At 38.1% G+C, this 17,108-nt stretch overlaps 1 protein-coding gene across 7 annotated transcripts in view; it reads right to left on the bottom strand.

Moving 5' to 3' along the window:
- lrmp (lymphoid-restricted membrane protein) overlaps nt 1–17,108 on the bottom strand; it is a 51,870-nt gene that overhangs the window by 16,262 nt on the left and 18,500 nt on the right. For 5 of the 7 annotated variants that reach the window (XM_051953423.1, XM_051953437.1, XM_051953434.1 and 2 more), the window contains exons 16-23: nt 15,599–15,700; nt 14,793–14,944; nt 11,626–11,737; nt 10,593–10,869; nt 8,367–8,413; nt 4,591–4,690; nt 2,989–3,169; nt 1,047–1,134 (exon numbers count right to left, since the gene is read on the bottom strand). In XM_051953423.1, coding sequence (XP_051809383.1) covers nt 1,047–1,134; nt 2,989–3,169; nt 4,591–4,690; nt 8,367–8,413; nt 10,593–10,869; nt 11,626–11,737; nt 14,793–14,944; nt 15,599–15,700 — 1,059 coding nt within the window. The remainder of the gene's footprint in view (nt 1–1,046; nt 1,135–2,988; nt 3,170–4,590; nt 4,691–8,366; nt 8,414–10,592; nt 10,870–11,625; nt 11,738–14,792; nt 14,945–15,598; nt 15,701–17,108) is intronic. The other 2 variants (XM_022217651.2, XM_051953435.1) reach the window with 2 other exon arrangements.

The raw sequence follows: 17,108 nt of genomic DNA on the forward strand, positions 1-17,108 counted from the left end.
GCAAATATTGTAAAAACAGCAATAATGCTATAATTTAGGCTAAATATTTCAAAAGACAAATATTTAATAGTTGGATAGTGATAAATATAGTAAAAGCACAAATCCTTTCAGTGTGATAATTTGGGATAAATAATATGATTGATTTTGTCTATACTGCTCAGTGCCAGCATATGTATGGATAAAATGTAAATTACCTAATTTACAAGTAAAACTACTATTTGAATATATCCAAATAAAAGGTCTCTTATGTAGCACTCTGCTCTTTCAAATGAAAGTCAGGAGTTGCTTCCTAATCATTACAAAAACATCTGTTAAACTTCTGAACTACTGTGGTAGAGACTAAATAAGATCGATATGGCAGCAGGATGCAAAGCTAACTGAGGTGAAACAGCATCACAACACAGCCAGAAAAACAAACAAAAAACTTTTGGTTCAAACACAGACATAATTAGCATAAGATAACCATATTCTATAGATTAACTGGATCAGACACAGGAAAAACACTGTTAAGATTAACTAATGGGTAGAAAACTGCTGACATTTGCTCACTTGTGATGTCACTTTTAAAGTAATTTTTCTTAATTTAATCAACAAAATAGCCAAATACAGTAAATAGTACCAAAAATACGGATTAACTCTATCCCTACTCAAATTTATGTAACAGTTTATATTTTTGTAGCATTTAATAAAGCATTATGTTGAATTGTTAGGAAACCTGAAGTCAACTCACCAAATCAAAAGCACTTTAACTGTAACCTTGATGAGCAAACTGAAGTATTTAGCAGTAGTTAGTCCTCATGTGATTGGCTTGAACACTAATGTGGATTAAGGCCACATTTTCTAGTGTTTCTCTTAATTTTATAATCGTTCCCCAGGCCGAGGACTCCCTCCTGTCCTCTCCCACCTTCCTTCATAACACACCCACTTTTAGTCAGCTATAATGCACAAACAGAAAGGTAGAGAGTGTTGAAATGAGGAAGGGGAAGCAGAAAATAGAGGAAACTGCATTCCTTCACGCATTAAAAACTTCCTCATCTGCTACTAACCTTAGAGCGCCTCATATCGCCTGCACTCGAGTCCCCGTCGTCTCCTTTCTTCTCTTCTTCCCTGTGGACCTCGACGCTCGGCTGGCTGCTGACCACAGACGAAAGGTCAAAGGTCAAATTTCAAGCACTGTCCACTTTTAGACAAAAGATTTATACATTGGATGCAGCTTCTTGGTATCTAATGAGACAACTGTTGCAGCACGAGGCGGAGAAAGAGACGAGGATCAGCCTTCATCTCTCTGTAGGTGGAGTGGGTCTATGCAAAACACCACGATACTAATTACCCTCCTCCCTCGGCCAGAAAAACGTTGATTTGACTAGCAAATGTGGCCCAAGTCAAAAGGAAATGATGAAAGCAGCATGGTGACTCTAGTCGTCACAACTGTGGCTATTGATGACACTTAACAACAAATTCACTAAAATTAGCTGGGAATGCTGGGTATTTTCCCTTTTCTAACTTTGGAGGCTTCTGTTTTGTGCCCTCCAGGTGAGATTTGCTGATTCAATAAGCAACTGAACAGGTGTGCTTTTGGAAGAAATAAAGACTAATCAAGAAGAAATGTGCACCTTAAAAGAAACAGCACAACCATGACTAGAAGTAGAGAGAACTTAATCACATGCAATGTAAGAGTTATAATAGCACAAATCATTAAAAAAAAACCCAGAAGAAACACTGAATTTCTTTGATTATTCATATTTCCAAAAACGTTTAAAAAATGAAAACATGTACAACATTTTACAAGTGGTAGCAGGTGTTACTAACACTGGTAAAAAAAAAACAACAAAAAAAACACATAGTAGCTCCATGCACTATAGATAATTTACTATTTGTATTTGTTTCCATATTTGTCTCCTATCTGCTCTGTGTAAACACTGACTGCAGTTCAGCTAAAAAATTCCTAAATTTTTGTTCTGTGACTGTTGGTTGCTGCAGAATCATTAAATACTTTGTGCATGTGTCAATGAGTGCAAAATATTTATGCTTTTTACAGAACGTAGTTATTCCAAACTGTTTATTTTTGGCATTTTTTAAACAAGACACGGAGAATAAAGTAGGGTTGATAAAATATCAAATTTTTAAGCTGAGATTTGGTTATTTTCCTGCATGCTGCAGATGAGTTGTTCAAAAGCTTAATTTTGACAATTTTTTGACTAAATAAAATTTTATTTCAAGCTTTAGTTTGGTTGTTTTTCCTTTCACAACCAAGTAACAGGAGTACTTTAGCAATGAAAAGTTGAAAATCCAACAATTCTGACCAATTTTTAAACAAAAAATGAAGAATAAAGTGATTGTGATGAAATATAGTGTAATTTCAAGCTTGAATTTGGTTGTTTTTCCCATCACAACAAAGCCACACATTAGTACTTCAGCACTAGAAAGTAGAAAATCCAACAATTTTGTCTGTTTTTATAGTTTCATATTATGCTAAATGGTGTAATTTAGGCCATATTTTATATTAACAAGGTGTCTTTAAAACGTGCAGGCTGGTTTCGGTGCTGTCAGCGATGAGTAAACTCCCTGTTCTTTTCTTGCCAACCACTTACTGCATTCATTATTTTGGAAATCCTGTTTAATCAGTCAGACATTATGTTAGATGTGTCATGGGGAACAATAATGCATCAGAAGGCATATTAGGAAGGAAACTGTATAACCTGTTGTGCCACTCATTAAATGTCACGGCAGCAAATCACTCACCGTCTCTCTCAGCAGTAAACTGGATAACGTCAAACAGCTCAATCAGTTAAATTTTTGAGAACTGACTGCAACTTCACACATTTGAAATCGACTGTAAATCTTAATACGAGGTTCTACAGACAGTAGCCAACAAAAAAGTTTGATTACTGTGCAAAAATTTCTTACTTTGGCGTCCCCTTGTGGTAGTACCAAAGGACAAAAAAAAACACTAGAACAGGCAGAAAAGCAGTAGTTTGTTTCACCCACCTCTCACTCTGTGTAATGGTCTCCTCCGGTCCAGGTGATGTGCTGTTGGGAGAAACCATTTCGCTTTCTGCGAGAGGGGTGTTAGCAAGTGTGATGGTTTGATCCTGGTTAGGCTCTATGCTCAGAGTTTGGGTCGGACCACCGGACTGAGACTCTGCACCCTCACAAACCTCTGCACCTGCTGGGACAAGAAAAAGAAAAATAGATTCTGCTGTAAATAAATGTTTAGTATGAAGCTGTACTAATGTGTTTTGCATAGCTGAATGACATATTACTCAGTTATCTGCCGTCATTTGCTCATGAGAATACCATAACATACTGGTGCAGTGTGATCGGCATGTAAACAACATGAACATCAGTTGTAATATTTAATTTTATGCACCTGCAGAGCAACAATTACAACACATTTTAAATATCCAAAAAAATATTTCTCTGTAGTTCATTAAAAAAAAACAAAAACTCAAAATAAGCAGCAATCATTACACCAAATGCCAACAGGGGGTTTAAAAGGCCTGTTTTCTTTGCATAAATTACCAAAATTACACTATTTACTAGAGCATGAAACTGTATAAATAGAGACTTTTAGACTGCTCATCAGTAATAATTTGTAACATGCTGTTTTGTCGGGAATCATAACCAAATTTTAGCTTAAAATCCACATACAAATCATTTTATTCTACTCGTCTCATTTAAAAATTCGCCAAAAACAGTTTGTATGAACCAGCTGTAAAAAAAATATTTAAATTCTGCATTCCTTGGCGCAACTGAGGAGCCAACAGTGACTCACCTGTAATGAACTGTTATGTGACAAAAATTCAAACATTTTTTGGCTGAATTGCAGAATGTGTTTCCACAGAAGATAGTTGACAAGTATGGAAACAAATAAAAAATGCAAATAGTAAAATATCTCTAGTATGTAGAATCACTTTTTTTCTAGTGTTGATGACACCTGCATGCACTTTGAAAAAAAAGTTGTGCATGTTCATTCTGGATATTAAATTTTTTCATAATAATCTAAAAATCATATTTTAATAATATGAAGATTTATAGCGCTACACCTGTGTCAAAATGAACAAAATAGGTTTTTCAGTTGTCTCTCCTTGTGGCTATGGTTGTGTGGTTTCGACAGAGGTGCAGGACTTTATATTAAAGTGAAAAATTAGTCCATAGGGAGTAAAAATGTCACAGGAGTAAAAACATGGGAGTCAATAGGGTTAAACACAAAGCATATTAATAACTGATTGATCCAGTTAATAAAAACATTTGTTCTCATGACAGAAGCAGTAATACAGTTTTGTCTTTTACACAACTTCCACCCAACAGTCCTGCAGTTTCAAACAACCAAAACAACAAAAGTGATGTTCCAAATGTGGCATTTAGAAGAGTTTGACCTTTTTTTTTTTTGCACGATTTAGTAAAAATCTTTTTTCCTCTGAACAAACAACAAAACCGAGTGAGTCAGGAAGTGAGTCACTCTTTGGTTAAGTTGTAAATGCACACAGCAGAACTACCAGTGGGGTGGAGAGAGGAAAATGAAACAGAAAGACAGTGAGCAATCAACAGAGTGAATTGCAGAGACGGAAAGAGAGGAGGAGGTCTTACTGTTGTTCTCTGAGTGGGACAGATCAGGGAGAGCATCCGCCTCGGGCTGTCTAATGCTGACAGCTTGTGAGTGGGCGCTCAATGGCACCGCTGCCTCTTCCTGAAAACACACATACAACCCATAAATATTCAGAAAAAAAAGCAAAAGGGGTGAAGAGATCAAATAGGCAACACACATTAACCAAGACAGCAGGCAGCACAATCAGTCAACAGAAACAAACCTCTGTCAGAGACGTTGCATAAGAAGTCAACAAAAATCAAGCAGCTGACAGACAACACAAAGAGTCGGCGATGGGTTCTGGGAAAGACCCCCAATTACTGTCATCCTCGCAGCAATTCAAAAGCAAACATCGCTTCTTTCATATCGCATTGATGGAGTGTTTAAATTAGTTTTAATAACCTCACAGGCATGAAATTAAGTAAACATCAAGCGAGTGAGCAGAATGCAGATTGTGAAAGTGGAAGAAGACACTGAGATTATAGCTGCTGCTTTTTCCCCTTTTAGCTCAGTGTGATCTTAAGGTTTCAGCTCTGCCTTTCTATATAAGGAAGCAGACGGCTTCAGTGCAACATGCACACTGCTGCCTGCGAATGGAGGCTGTGAATAACGACACGTGAAGAAATATTTGATAGGCAAATGACCGAAAGAGAAAGGGAAGGACTGCAGACGCTAAGGAAGGGAAGTGTTTAAAGTTATACTGTAGGGTTGCAGAAACACAGAGTACAACCTTCTTGGCAGCCACTTCAGAACAGTTAAAGGGAAATCAAGGAGCACCTGTTGTGTTCAAGAACAATCAGATATCTGAAACCGAGAACTCTGAAATGTACCCTTGGAAGCTCAAACTTGGTTTTAAAAGGCATGTTGTCTCTACAAAACCGCCAAAAATACACCATGTATCAATGCAAGAAACTCGAAAAACAGAAATAATCATCTGATTTTCAACATTTTGTCTTTGAGTCCTTGAACTACTTATTTGCAATGTGCCACTCTGCGGTGAAACTGAACTAAATTAACCACAAAAATAAAACCCTCAACATCTCGTTTAAAAATTGACCAAAAATTAGCAGTTTGCTCTAACTGCATTCTGTGAAAAGCAAAAAATTCTGCACTCTTCACTATAATTATACAGCTACTAATAACTGACTGGAACCAGCGGTAACATGACAAAAATTCAGGAAATTTCTGACCAGACTAGGCTGAACTGCAGGTTGTGTTTACACAGAGCAGAAAGAAGACAAGTATAGAAACAAATTAAAAATGTCGGTAGTAAAATATCTATAGTAAGTAGACTCACCATTTTTTGTTCAAATATTGGTAACATCTGTTGGTGCTTGGAAAGACGTTGCACATGCTAATTCCAGGTTTGTTTGGTTTTTGTAAAATTAATCAAATTCTCCTTTTTCTTTTGATTTTCACTTTTTAACCTATAATGTAAAGAAGAAACTCTTGGGTTCTCTCTACTTTTAACAAAATGCTCGAGGTTCAGAGGAACAGTTTGCACAAGAGCTGCTGCTTGTAACTGCATTACACGTGTGACAAAAACGTGTGAGAAGTGTGAAAAATGGGTCAGACTAAATGTGCACCAGCATGAATAACCATGCAACGCCCATCTCCTGCAAGTTTCAAATTAATTATCATGCAAGAGTGAATTTATTAATATTCATCGGCAACCTAAAATGTTTATCCATAAGACTAAAATCTAACTTGTTGGTCAAAATATGCCACACAAGAATTTTGAATAACCATATGATTCATTTATCACTGAAGGTGTTAATCAGAATTTTTAAAACTTCCTTCCTTACAGAAACTGCACAGAAAATGTATGACTAAATTCCCAGCAACAAGAGCCAAACAAGAAATTTGAAACTTTAATAAGCCAAGGAAGTTAAAATGAGCTTCAAATCTGTTCCTGCTAACACACAGCTACATCATAAATCATCTGCTGGCAGGTTTGTTCATGAGAACATCAGCAACAGTTGTGAAAGGTGGAAGATGGCCAGCAGAGCAATTCTCTTTCACAATCTGATTTTTTTCATATTTGGTGGTTTGGTGAAAGTCTCATCTTTTACTATAAAGATGAGATGGTCTCTTTATAGTGAAGTAGGTCTATAGAGCAGGTGAAATATACCTTTAGCAGCAATATTTCAATTTTTATACATACATATAGCATTGACAATTTTGGTTCTTTATATGTCAATCTCATTGGAATACATTGGAATGCATTTTGATCAGCCAGTGTAGCTTCATTCCAAATGCAATGGCAAAGTTTATCATCTTCTTGAAAGAATCTATTCTGTTTTCAACCAACTATCGCTGGAGTCACAACAGAATGAAAACCTAATATGGAATCCTACTCAAAATCACAGTACTAATTGACAAGTACATGGGTTCCCATACAATGGTCTGATCCTCTGATAATCATGTGTGCACCATCACAAATTAATTCAATCAAATGGTGTTCAAAGATTGAAGAATGTGGTTTGGCAAATACAAAGAATTTGTATCAAGAAAAGAGCAGTTTAAGCATGGCGTCATGTTACAGTTACAGAACTACAGTCAACACCACCCCATAAGTAAAAAAATACTTACTTGGTTGGAGATTAGCATCATGAAAATGCACCATTCAGTACATGAAGGCAAAAATGTTTTTTTAAACTTAACCGTTTGATGATTTTGAGTACTCCATTTATTAAACGGTAAGACCCTTAAAGCTTGTAAAAGTGCAATAACAGTATTCTTCATTTATAGCTCACTTTTCAAAATAAAATCAGCTAAATAAAACAGATAAACATGCAACTTGGTGGATAAAAAACCAACATGTGATATTTGGTACCAACCATGTCAGAAGGTAAAAAAAATAATATTGAAATTAAGAAAAAAGCAGCTCAAAGCAAGCTCAAACTCAACTAAAATCAGTTAATTCAACTTCATACTTCTGTCAACGAGCCTTTCCTGATTTGACTTAAAGTTGGGCTCTTTTATTATTGAAAGAAATAGAAAAACAGCACAACAGAAACTCGTGTAAAATCAGGAAAGACTTTCTAATAAAAGCTTTTAAATAGAAAACAGATGTTTTGTCTCCTTTTTCAGACACTCTCTGGAACAGACCAATGACTTCTGCAATAAGATCTTAAAGTGTGCTCCTAAAAAGTCAGAGATATAGGTGCGAGAGAGGTCAAGAAGAGCCTTAGAAGTCATCAGTATAATCTTGAAATATATCCCAAAACATACTTGGAGCCAGTTTAAAGAAGCTGAAAAGTCGTGATGTGACAGTCTGAAGTTGATCAATAGATTCTTAGATCAGGGAGGAGAAAAATCTGTTGTAGTGAACCAAGTATGACAAAATAAAAATGCGCAAAATGGTCTATACGTCTTTAAAAGTTAAGATTAATTGCATTTTTGAAATATTTCTAAAACTTCACCTATTTTTTGGTGTTCTGTGTGCAATTTGCTTTGAAACAAGCCTAGATTTACTCTTTTCTTTTCCTTGAAGGAACAGTCATTGCAACAGCTGTTGTCTTGAAAGTGTATGATAAAAATAAAATACAAAACTCTTGAATTAACTATTTTATATTGTTATACTGCATGCATAGGATCTTATTTTTTGTATGTTTGACTTTTTGTCTATTTTGACAGTTGACTTGTACAGTTGTAATTGTGTTGTCTAAAGGGTGCCATACAAATAAAGTTATTTTCTAAAACAATGAATAAAATGCAGAATAAGATCAATGCATGCAAACGAATTACAGGTTTGTTTCATTTCAGCTGAATTTACCTGCAGCTGCTGACAGGTCACCTCTGGCTCTGTGCAGGCTTCAGAGTCTGTAACAGAGTGAAGAAGAAATTCAAACTTAGAGGAAATGAAAGACAGAAAAAGGACAAAACAAAGAAGCTGATCATTAAGCCTTGTCCCATTCCTCCAGGGGGTTAATGACCATCTAAAAAAGCAACCGCACCTTTACCATAAAAGGCCAGACTGTTATGCAAGGAATCGAGCTGAGGGAGGGTTAAAATACCATGCATGGCTAAGGTGGCATTAATGGCCACATTTGCACTCTTGTTTTCTGTTTCTCTGCCTGCCAACTGCTCATGCAGGCAGAGGAATGGAGGATTACCGAGCTCAGTGCGTGGCCTCGGACCAGTCGTGCACCTGGCCATAGAAGGACCTTGAGGAAGAGGAGATTTCTCACACAATGTTGACGCACACACTTGCTCTCTCGCACAACCTTTAGAAGCTGAAGGGCCACAACAACCATAGAAGGCAGGGGTCTGCTTCCAAAGGGCCTCACAGTGAGTGTGTGTGCTGGGCTGAGTTAGTGCCCCATGACTCCCGTGGATTACTGCTATATAATCCACTGTAAAACACACATCAATCAACATTCAGACACAATAAGATTTGGGAAAAACCTTGTGCATGTATGGAATTTATCTCATGAAGCGCGGTGCAAGATGCAGCCAAATCTATATACTGATGCTACATATGGGCCTATGTGGGAATTCAAAGATTCAGATTTACTGCCCAAGTACGTGAATGCATGCAAAGATTTCATAGCATGTAGTTACCAAAAACACACATGCATTAAACAAGAGCTACAAGTTATTAGAGGAGAACTACTATGTACAGCTACACATATGTGCAAAAGTGGACCAATGTTTAGTGCAAGTCTTGACATAACATTTAGCTAGTTGACAGGGAATTTTGACTATAATAAAAAATAAAATAATTTAATAAAATTATTGGGCATTTTCTGATCTCTTATTAACCCTCTGAACCCCAAAATCCACCAGCAGGTTTGAAGGGCATATACATTTTTTAAAAATTCCAAAATTACACCATTTATCACAGCAAGACACTACAGACACAGTAAGAATTGTTGGATTTTAAACTTTTTGGACAGTCCTTGTCCGTCACATGTGACTTTCAGTTTGGTTGAGAAAAAACAACCAAATCCAAGCAGAAAATTGGGATATTTCATCCAAATCACTTTATTCAAGATGATTTTTTTATGTGACTCAGAAGTATACAAGCTGAAGTTTTACTTTTCTATGGCACTATAATTGGTTCTATGGTCAAAACATGCAGAAAGGTTCAGGGAATCCCAAGATGCATCTCTTTCAAAACATTTGTCAAAAATAAAGACTTTGATCTAACCACAATCTGTAAAAAACTAAAAATTCTGCACTCCTTGGCAAATCCAAAAAGCCATCAATGACTCTGGTGCAACAGCCACATGATAAAAATTCAGGGACTATGAAGTTGAACTAGGATGAACTACAGGTCGTGTGTACACAGAGCAGAGTATCTGAGTTCAGTAAAGAAACAAATAAAGGTGTAAGTAGTAAAATATCTGTAGTATGTAGAGTCACTACTTTTCCTTCGTAGTAGAAGGACCTGTGGGTACTTGGAAAAATGTTGGACATGTTTATTCCAGGTATTTTAAAGTTTTAATGATTTAACTTTCATTTCTTTTCTTTTTTGACTCAGTAGTAAAATACATGACAAAATAGAAGAAAAAATAAATTATTAGTGTTATCATTATTATTATCTCAAGTAAACAATAAAAAAAGTTTTCTGAAAATTTATAAAACTGAGTTACCTGTTTTTGCAAATGAACTCTTCATATGTAGTTTCAGTAACAATTAAAGCAGTAAAATTAACTTGTCAAACTAGATTTGTGCAAAATTCAGGGTATATTGAGTCAAGTTCCTGCTACATGAGGCTTTCTCTGTTCTTTCACTGCTAATCCTGCTGAGTTTCATGCAGAGCTGGCAGCAGGGTGAGCACAGGGGTCAAAAGCAGAGCCACAGAAATATGCAACTATATTTAGCCCTATTTGACTTGGCTTGAAGATGTTCAGGGCTAATTTTGCTGTATGCCGGATATTAAAGGCTCAAGGAAGATTCCTCAATGTTCTCAACTTTCCCTGAGATATGTCAGAACATTTAATCTGGACAATCTGTGCAGCTACACCAGAGTTTTACATTGAGTGGCTCCACTCACCTCGACGTTCTCTGACTGTTTCCTGACTAGACTGGGCCTCCACCGAGAGGGCAGCCAGAGGAGTCGATGTGTCCCTCACTTCTCCTTCACCTGCTGTATCCACCACCGTCCACCTCTCCTCCCCGTCGTCCTCTTCGCCGCCTCTGTCCGTTAGCTTATCTGCCGTTTCTTGGGGCCGACTGTCTCTTCGTTCGTCCCTGCAGTTTCTCTCTGCCAGCTCGTTCTTCAGAAAGTCTTGGAGGGCAAACTCCTCATCCCAGTCCAAGTCATCTCCAGGCTAAACACAAAAAATACTAAATTATTGCAAAAGTGAAATGTGGTCTTTACAGTCAAGTTTCTGTACAGCTGCCCAAAATTTACAACCAGCTTAAATAATCAACAACAAAAAGCAGCTTATTAATTGCTATTATGCAAAAACATCCCTCCTGGAAGATAAGCTTTGTGTTGTTTACAAACTCACAATGGGTGTTACCAAATCCAGAGCTACACTGAATAAATTATTCCAAATTGAGAAGTTCCTTTTTTGCATAGGAGACACAGGTTACTGTATGCAAATCTGTCCAACTCAGCACGAAGCTCATTCTTTTGTTTTCAGAGCGGTAAGAACAATGGTGTGGTAATGGAAATGCCCGAGCATGCGTCAGTGCATTTTGTGTTGTGAGCAGCGCGTAGGTGTGCGGTCGCATCTGATTCTGTGGGTGCACATGTCCACTTTAGCCGCCAACTCGCACTCCAGCTCTCTTCCAGCACAGATACTCCATCTGTCTGGATGCAGTGTGAGCTCAGTCGCTGCTCTCCAACCAAAAACCATCTGATGTGGTTCTACTGCAGTAACAGATAATTAATACATGGAAAAAAAAACATACATGCAGCAGAGGTATACACAGTGTAGGTGACCACTTGCTCACTTCCCCAGATGGTGCAGATTAAACTGAGTATGCTGAAAACAATGTACAGATTAAGTTTCAAAGAATCTGCTGGTGACTGTTTTTTTTTAAGTGAATAAATGTCAGCATAATCGAGCCTCTCTGACCTCATCTTCTGGTGCAGGAGTCTGGCATGAGGCCTCTCGGCTGTCCTGAGGCGTCTTTAGCTGCTCCAGCTCCTCGCACAGCTGCCGCTTCTGGTTCTCCTGCTCCTGCACCCTGCAAGCAAATACACAAAATCCTGCTCTTAACACCTCGAGGATTAATATTTTTGCTGAAAAATGTACAAAAAGACATGCAAAGTTATGAAAGAGTTGCAGAAACTCATGCACAGACATTCTAGAAGACAGTACAGTGGACATACTGTACCCAATCCGCAGGCCCATGCAGTGTCCCATTCTGTTGCCCAGGGTGACCAGCGCCAGTTCTTCGACTGGCCCAGTAATGGTTCCTTCGTTTCAGTGTTTTAGATCCAACTCTTAGCATTAAACTACACACAGACCCTGACGTGCATCCTACAGCAAAACCATGATTGGTTTTAGAATCCAGCCCTTTGTTATCTCAAAAACTCCAACGCAGAAGGCAGAACTTTATACCTACAATCAGCTCTTTTTAATTTTATCCTCTCACCCTGGCAACAAGTAAATCCCAGCCGGACAGCCCAACCAGTTCCTCCCTCTCTGGTCTGATGCTGCACCAGTCCAGCTCTGTTATATATCTTGAGAGGACGGCCGTCTCCATGCACACACATACAAACACACGATTAAAATCCAGGAATGGCCCAGACCCAAACCTAGTGAGGCGGGCCCTCTGAGGTCGCTGAGGTCAGGATGATTAACAAGTCGTTCTCCCATTCAGTGAGCGGCCAACTGAGACAAGAGCACTGGAAAGTAGGGACACCCACCTCAGACACATGCAAGGGTCTGACAGTCAGCAGTGTGAGGTGTCATTTATGTAGATTAACCCGCTGAACACCAAGCAGTTTTAGTGGGATTTTTTTTTGCTCACTGTGAGCTCATTTTTCACTGCAATATAAAGTCCTGCACCTCTATGGAAACAGCACGACCATGAATGGAAGCAAAAAGACCTCCAGAATCTTTTCTGTCCAGTTCTAAGTTATAATATAACAAAATCATGCAAAATCTTGTAAATGTTTTTGTAAGTTTCCACAGGTGTTGAAAACTAAATGTCTTTGCTTCCTATCAGCGCTGTGTAAACACAGCCTGCAGTTCAGTCAATAACTCCCTGAATTTTAGTCACACCCGTTTCATTCATGGGTTCATGACTGCATCAAAGAGCAGGGAATTTTTGTATTTTTAACATCATCTGATAAGTGTAAGTAGTTTATTTACGGGTATTTTTAAAACCAGAAATGTGGACTAAAGTGTTAGCTATAATGCAACAGACGATAAAAATGAAAAGATGAATTTCTTTGATTATTCATTTAACAAAATTAATAATGCCCTAAATCAACATGTACAACACTTTAAGTGCCCACAGGTGTTACCAACACTGCAAAAAAGTGCCGTTACTAAATAGTACAGACCTTTTACTATTTACATTTTTAAAATGTCATTGTCTCATATCTGCCATGTGCAAATACTGCCTGCAGTTCAACCTAGTTTAGCCAAAAACTCACAGAATTTTTAACTACTAATTGCAACTGAATTATTCATGGCTTCACCGCTACACTGAGGACCACAGATTTTTTTTCTGACTTTTTAAATGTAACATGTAGAATAAAGTGAATTGATGAATTATCATTTTCAGCTTACATTTGGTCAGGTTTTCCGACAGAACAGAACAGCATGGCACATATAATTAATTTAGGAATCGTCAGACTTGAAAATCCTACAATTCTATTAGTTTTTTACAGTTTCTAGCTCTGATAAATGGTGTATTTATTGGTGATTTTTTTCTCCTTTCAAACTTGCTAATGGGTTTGCATGTCAGGACTGAAAAACTGTCTTGTGCAGAGCTCTAATGTTTGCGAAGATAATTGGCTAAAATGCATATGCAATATGCAATTTTTTAATGATTTTGTTGAGCATCTTTGAGTAAATGGTGCAAGTTTTAAAGAAGTTCATTTTCCAAATAACACTTAAGATATATTTAATAAAATGGCAACATTTTCAAATTACTCCTATAAAATATTCCCTTACAAAGATAAAAGCGACTTTAGGACTTTCAGTTTACTGTATTTTTAAAGTCTGAGCACTCAGAATGTAACAGAAGAAAATAAAATGGATTATCTCCATTATATTGATGGTTTGTCTTCTTTTCAGGAGAGAGAAACCAAAGTCTCATTGCCAAGATTTTTTTCTCCTTTCACGAAGAGTCAGCGACCTGACTTCACAGGCATCAGTTGTATTCACCAATAGATTAATAGATTTATGTTAAGACATACACAAACAAATGTAATCTTAATGAAATGTCAAGATTTCAACCTTAGATTTGGTTGATTTTCCTGACAAAACCAACAAATCACAGATCCAAGTGTGACTTCTTAGAGTTAAAGGACTATCAGAAAGTAGAAAATCTAACAATTATGCCTGTTTTTTTGCATTTTATTGCTACAATAAATGGTGTGATTCTGACAATTTCTTTAAAAATAACATTTCTTTCAAACCCACAGGCACGTCTTGGGGTTCAGAGGGTTAAGTTTTACAAACATTGGACTCAGAATCAAAACAAACTGAGGCAGAAACAGCTTCACTTACTGCATAAAATCCTCTTCAGCTGAGCTCAGTAAATTGTTTTGTTATTTGTTTGTGACCATGTAGCAATTAAAATATCGGAAGTGCTGCAAACACTAACAAGCTTACAGAGACTTGAAAGGTCAGCTGGGCTAACAGGCTAACCTTGATAGCTCATTATGTCTGGGCTGTATCTTTTCAGTTGGTAATCATGCTGCTCCACTTAATCAGCTTCAAGCTCTTCTCACTGATGTCTTCCTCAGTGGTGTTGGCTTTAGAAATAAATTTTTAGCTCTTCCTACTGGGGTTTCATTCACCCAATGAGATCACTCCTACTCAAGAGCAACTCCGCCTCAAATAAAAACGCTTTCCTACCTTAAAAATCGAGCCGTCTTTGACGATCCACCACGAGACTTGCTGCGATTCTACTCTCCTGCATCCTCCTCTGGCATTTATCTTTCATCCACCTCTGCTCTCGCACCAGAATTTCAAGCAACACACAACTCAGCTGCTCACACAAAATCCGACTGCCCACTTATTTTCACACTTTCACAAGCAGCAACAGACGGCCGACTCACCTGACTGAAAGGTGGAGGATCTCGGTGCGTGACCTCCTCATGTTACTGGCCATTTTGATCAGCTCCTTCTCCAGTGAGTCCGTGTACTGGGCCAGCTGGTCCAGGCTGAGGACCCAGTCCGCCCTCCTCGAGTCCAGCTCGGCCTGCACCGTCTGTGGGAAGACGAGGGGCCGAGGGGTCAGTCTATCGCCTGGATGAGAGGCCGCTGCACAGCCTGAATAGATGTTTATTTAATGGCTCAGAAAAAAAAAAAGTTGTGACACCTAACTGGCACAAAAAATAATAATCGAACAGAAGGCAGAGACTCGCAACAAGCACAGGTCCGCTAATGATTTCTGTCTCATTTGGTATGTTTAGTGCTGTATGGCAGTACGTGTCTAATGAATGCAGAGTGGTAACAATGCAGGAGGAGGGGGAACGAGGAAAAAACAGAGAGAGAGAGAGAGAGATACAGAACGAGTGAGGGAGGAGGGGAGTGGGTTGTGTTCACGGTACAGCACACTGACTAAACAGCACCGCTTGGATGGGGCCTGTTGGAGAGTTATATAAGTGAGAGATCTCTGGAGAGGAGGAATAGTGGGTGGGAAGGACAGAAAGAGCAGATAGGCAGTGATAGATGGAGAAAGAGAGTGCAACAGGTGGAAGATAGAGACCATGTTATATAATTTTATGATTCATATGTTAAAAAAAATCTACAAAAGAGGCCCTCTGCAGACTTCAATCAACTCATATGCAAACACACAGGAACTCAGCACACTGGAAATCTGCAATTTTTCTTCAAATCTGAGTGTGAAAGGGAATCCGACCTGAAGACTTGAGTCCATGTTGCCTCCCGGCTCCTTGTGGTCATCAAACAAGTCTCTAACTGTAGATAAGACAGAGTTGGTTTCTTCTCTGAAATCCATTTTCTGAGACACATAAAGAGAGAACATATTACAAAACAGACATGCTTGAAGACAGAACTGAAAAAAAATCCCAGCAAATGTAAGGCATAAATTCCTGAGGCAAGAACAAAGGTCACATGAAGTGCTTTTATAGGGATAGTAAGAAACCACTTTACATGTTCTGACCTCCAGAGAGATGCTAAACAATCTAAATTTAGATGTTTAGGATGATCATCACTTCTTTGTGCACCTCAACAATTACTCTACAGTTTACAATGTTTCATCTTATGGAAAGACCATCAGATGGAGCAAAAAATTCTTTGAGTTCTTTGAGTGTGTGTAGCTTTAAAGGCAGCTCAGTTATTCATTTTCACACCCTCTTTAGGAAGAAGACTCAGTGATTGACAGTTAACTACATGGCAGCTTACACAGATGTGAACGAGTGCGTGAGACCAGGAACTTTGTATTCCTTCTAGCTTTCTCTGAGTGATCATTCTACACGAAAATTTCACTGAATTCACAGCACAGCCGTTGCTTGCAACTCCTGTGTTTGGTGAGTTTGTCAGACAATGGGGAGATAACGTCACAGCTTGAAAATGTCTCTGAAGTGGTTGACATTTAGCCTCAACAGGCTGCGCTTCAGCCACTATTTCATGCTTGTTCTGTTGTCTGATGACAGAAAAATATGTAAAAAAGAGAAGAGAATTTGGCTGTATTAAAATGTACTATATGTGAGCACAGAAAGCAGGAGAGAAGCTGCGAGATGTAAACAGCAGTTGAGTTTAAGCTGAACTGAGGCACAACAGGAGACAAGGAAGCTCAGTTGTTGGTTTAAAGTCATCTTAAAGTTTCCACCATCTTTAAACATCTCCTAGCTTTACAAAACCAACATCAACGTTGGCCACATTTGCTGCACACATGCTAACACTATATGTTTTCATGTTGTTCTGGAGACATTGCTATTAACAATGCAAGTGGTCCTTCATTAGTAATCCTAATGCAAGTAATCCTTCAGTTCCTCAGATGCTGGCAGTGCATGAAGACTTGTGTTCACCTTCACAACCAACAGAAGAACATTTGGTGTGCTTTGCTGGTGGCTGAGGCATTTTAGTATTAGTAGAAGCAGCAATAACATGTGGACTGTAAAAATTTAACTCCAAGTCTATTGGTTCTTTATATAGAAAATGAACATAATTCTGACCAGCTTGTAAATTTGGGGGCCATCTCACAGCTTTTATTTTACACCTTCACATTTTAGAGACCTAAAAAATACAGTGCAAATGGATTTTTGCCATATTGGCTCTTTAATGTGAGCCGAAGTGGAGACTCAAATGTAAATACTAATCACCTTACAGTGAAGGCAAACTGCTATAATTTTATTTATCCTTTAGTACGTTCCATTTGAAGTTAATGAAACAATAAAATCCACTGC

This window comes from Acanthochromis polyacanthus, chromosome 1 (assembly GCF_021347895.1).
Source record: "Acanthochromis polyacanthus isolate Apoly-LR-REF ecotype Palm Island chromosome 1, KAUST_Apoly_ChrSc, whole genome shotgun sequence".
NCBI lineage: Eukaryota > Metazoa > Chordata > Actinopteri > Pomacentridae > Acanthochromis > Acanthochromis polyacanthus.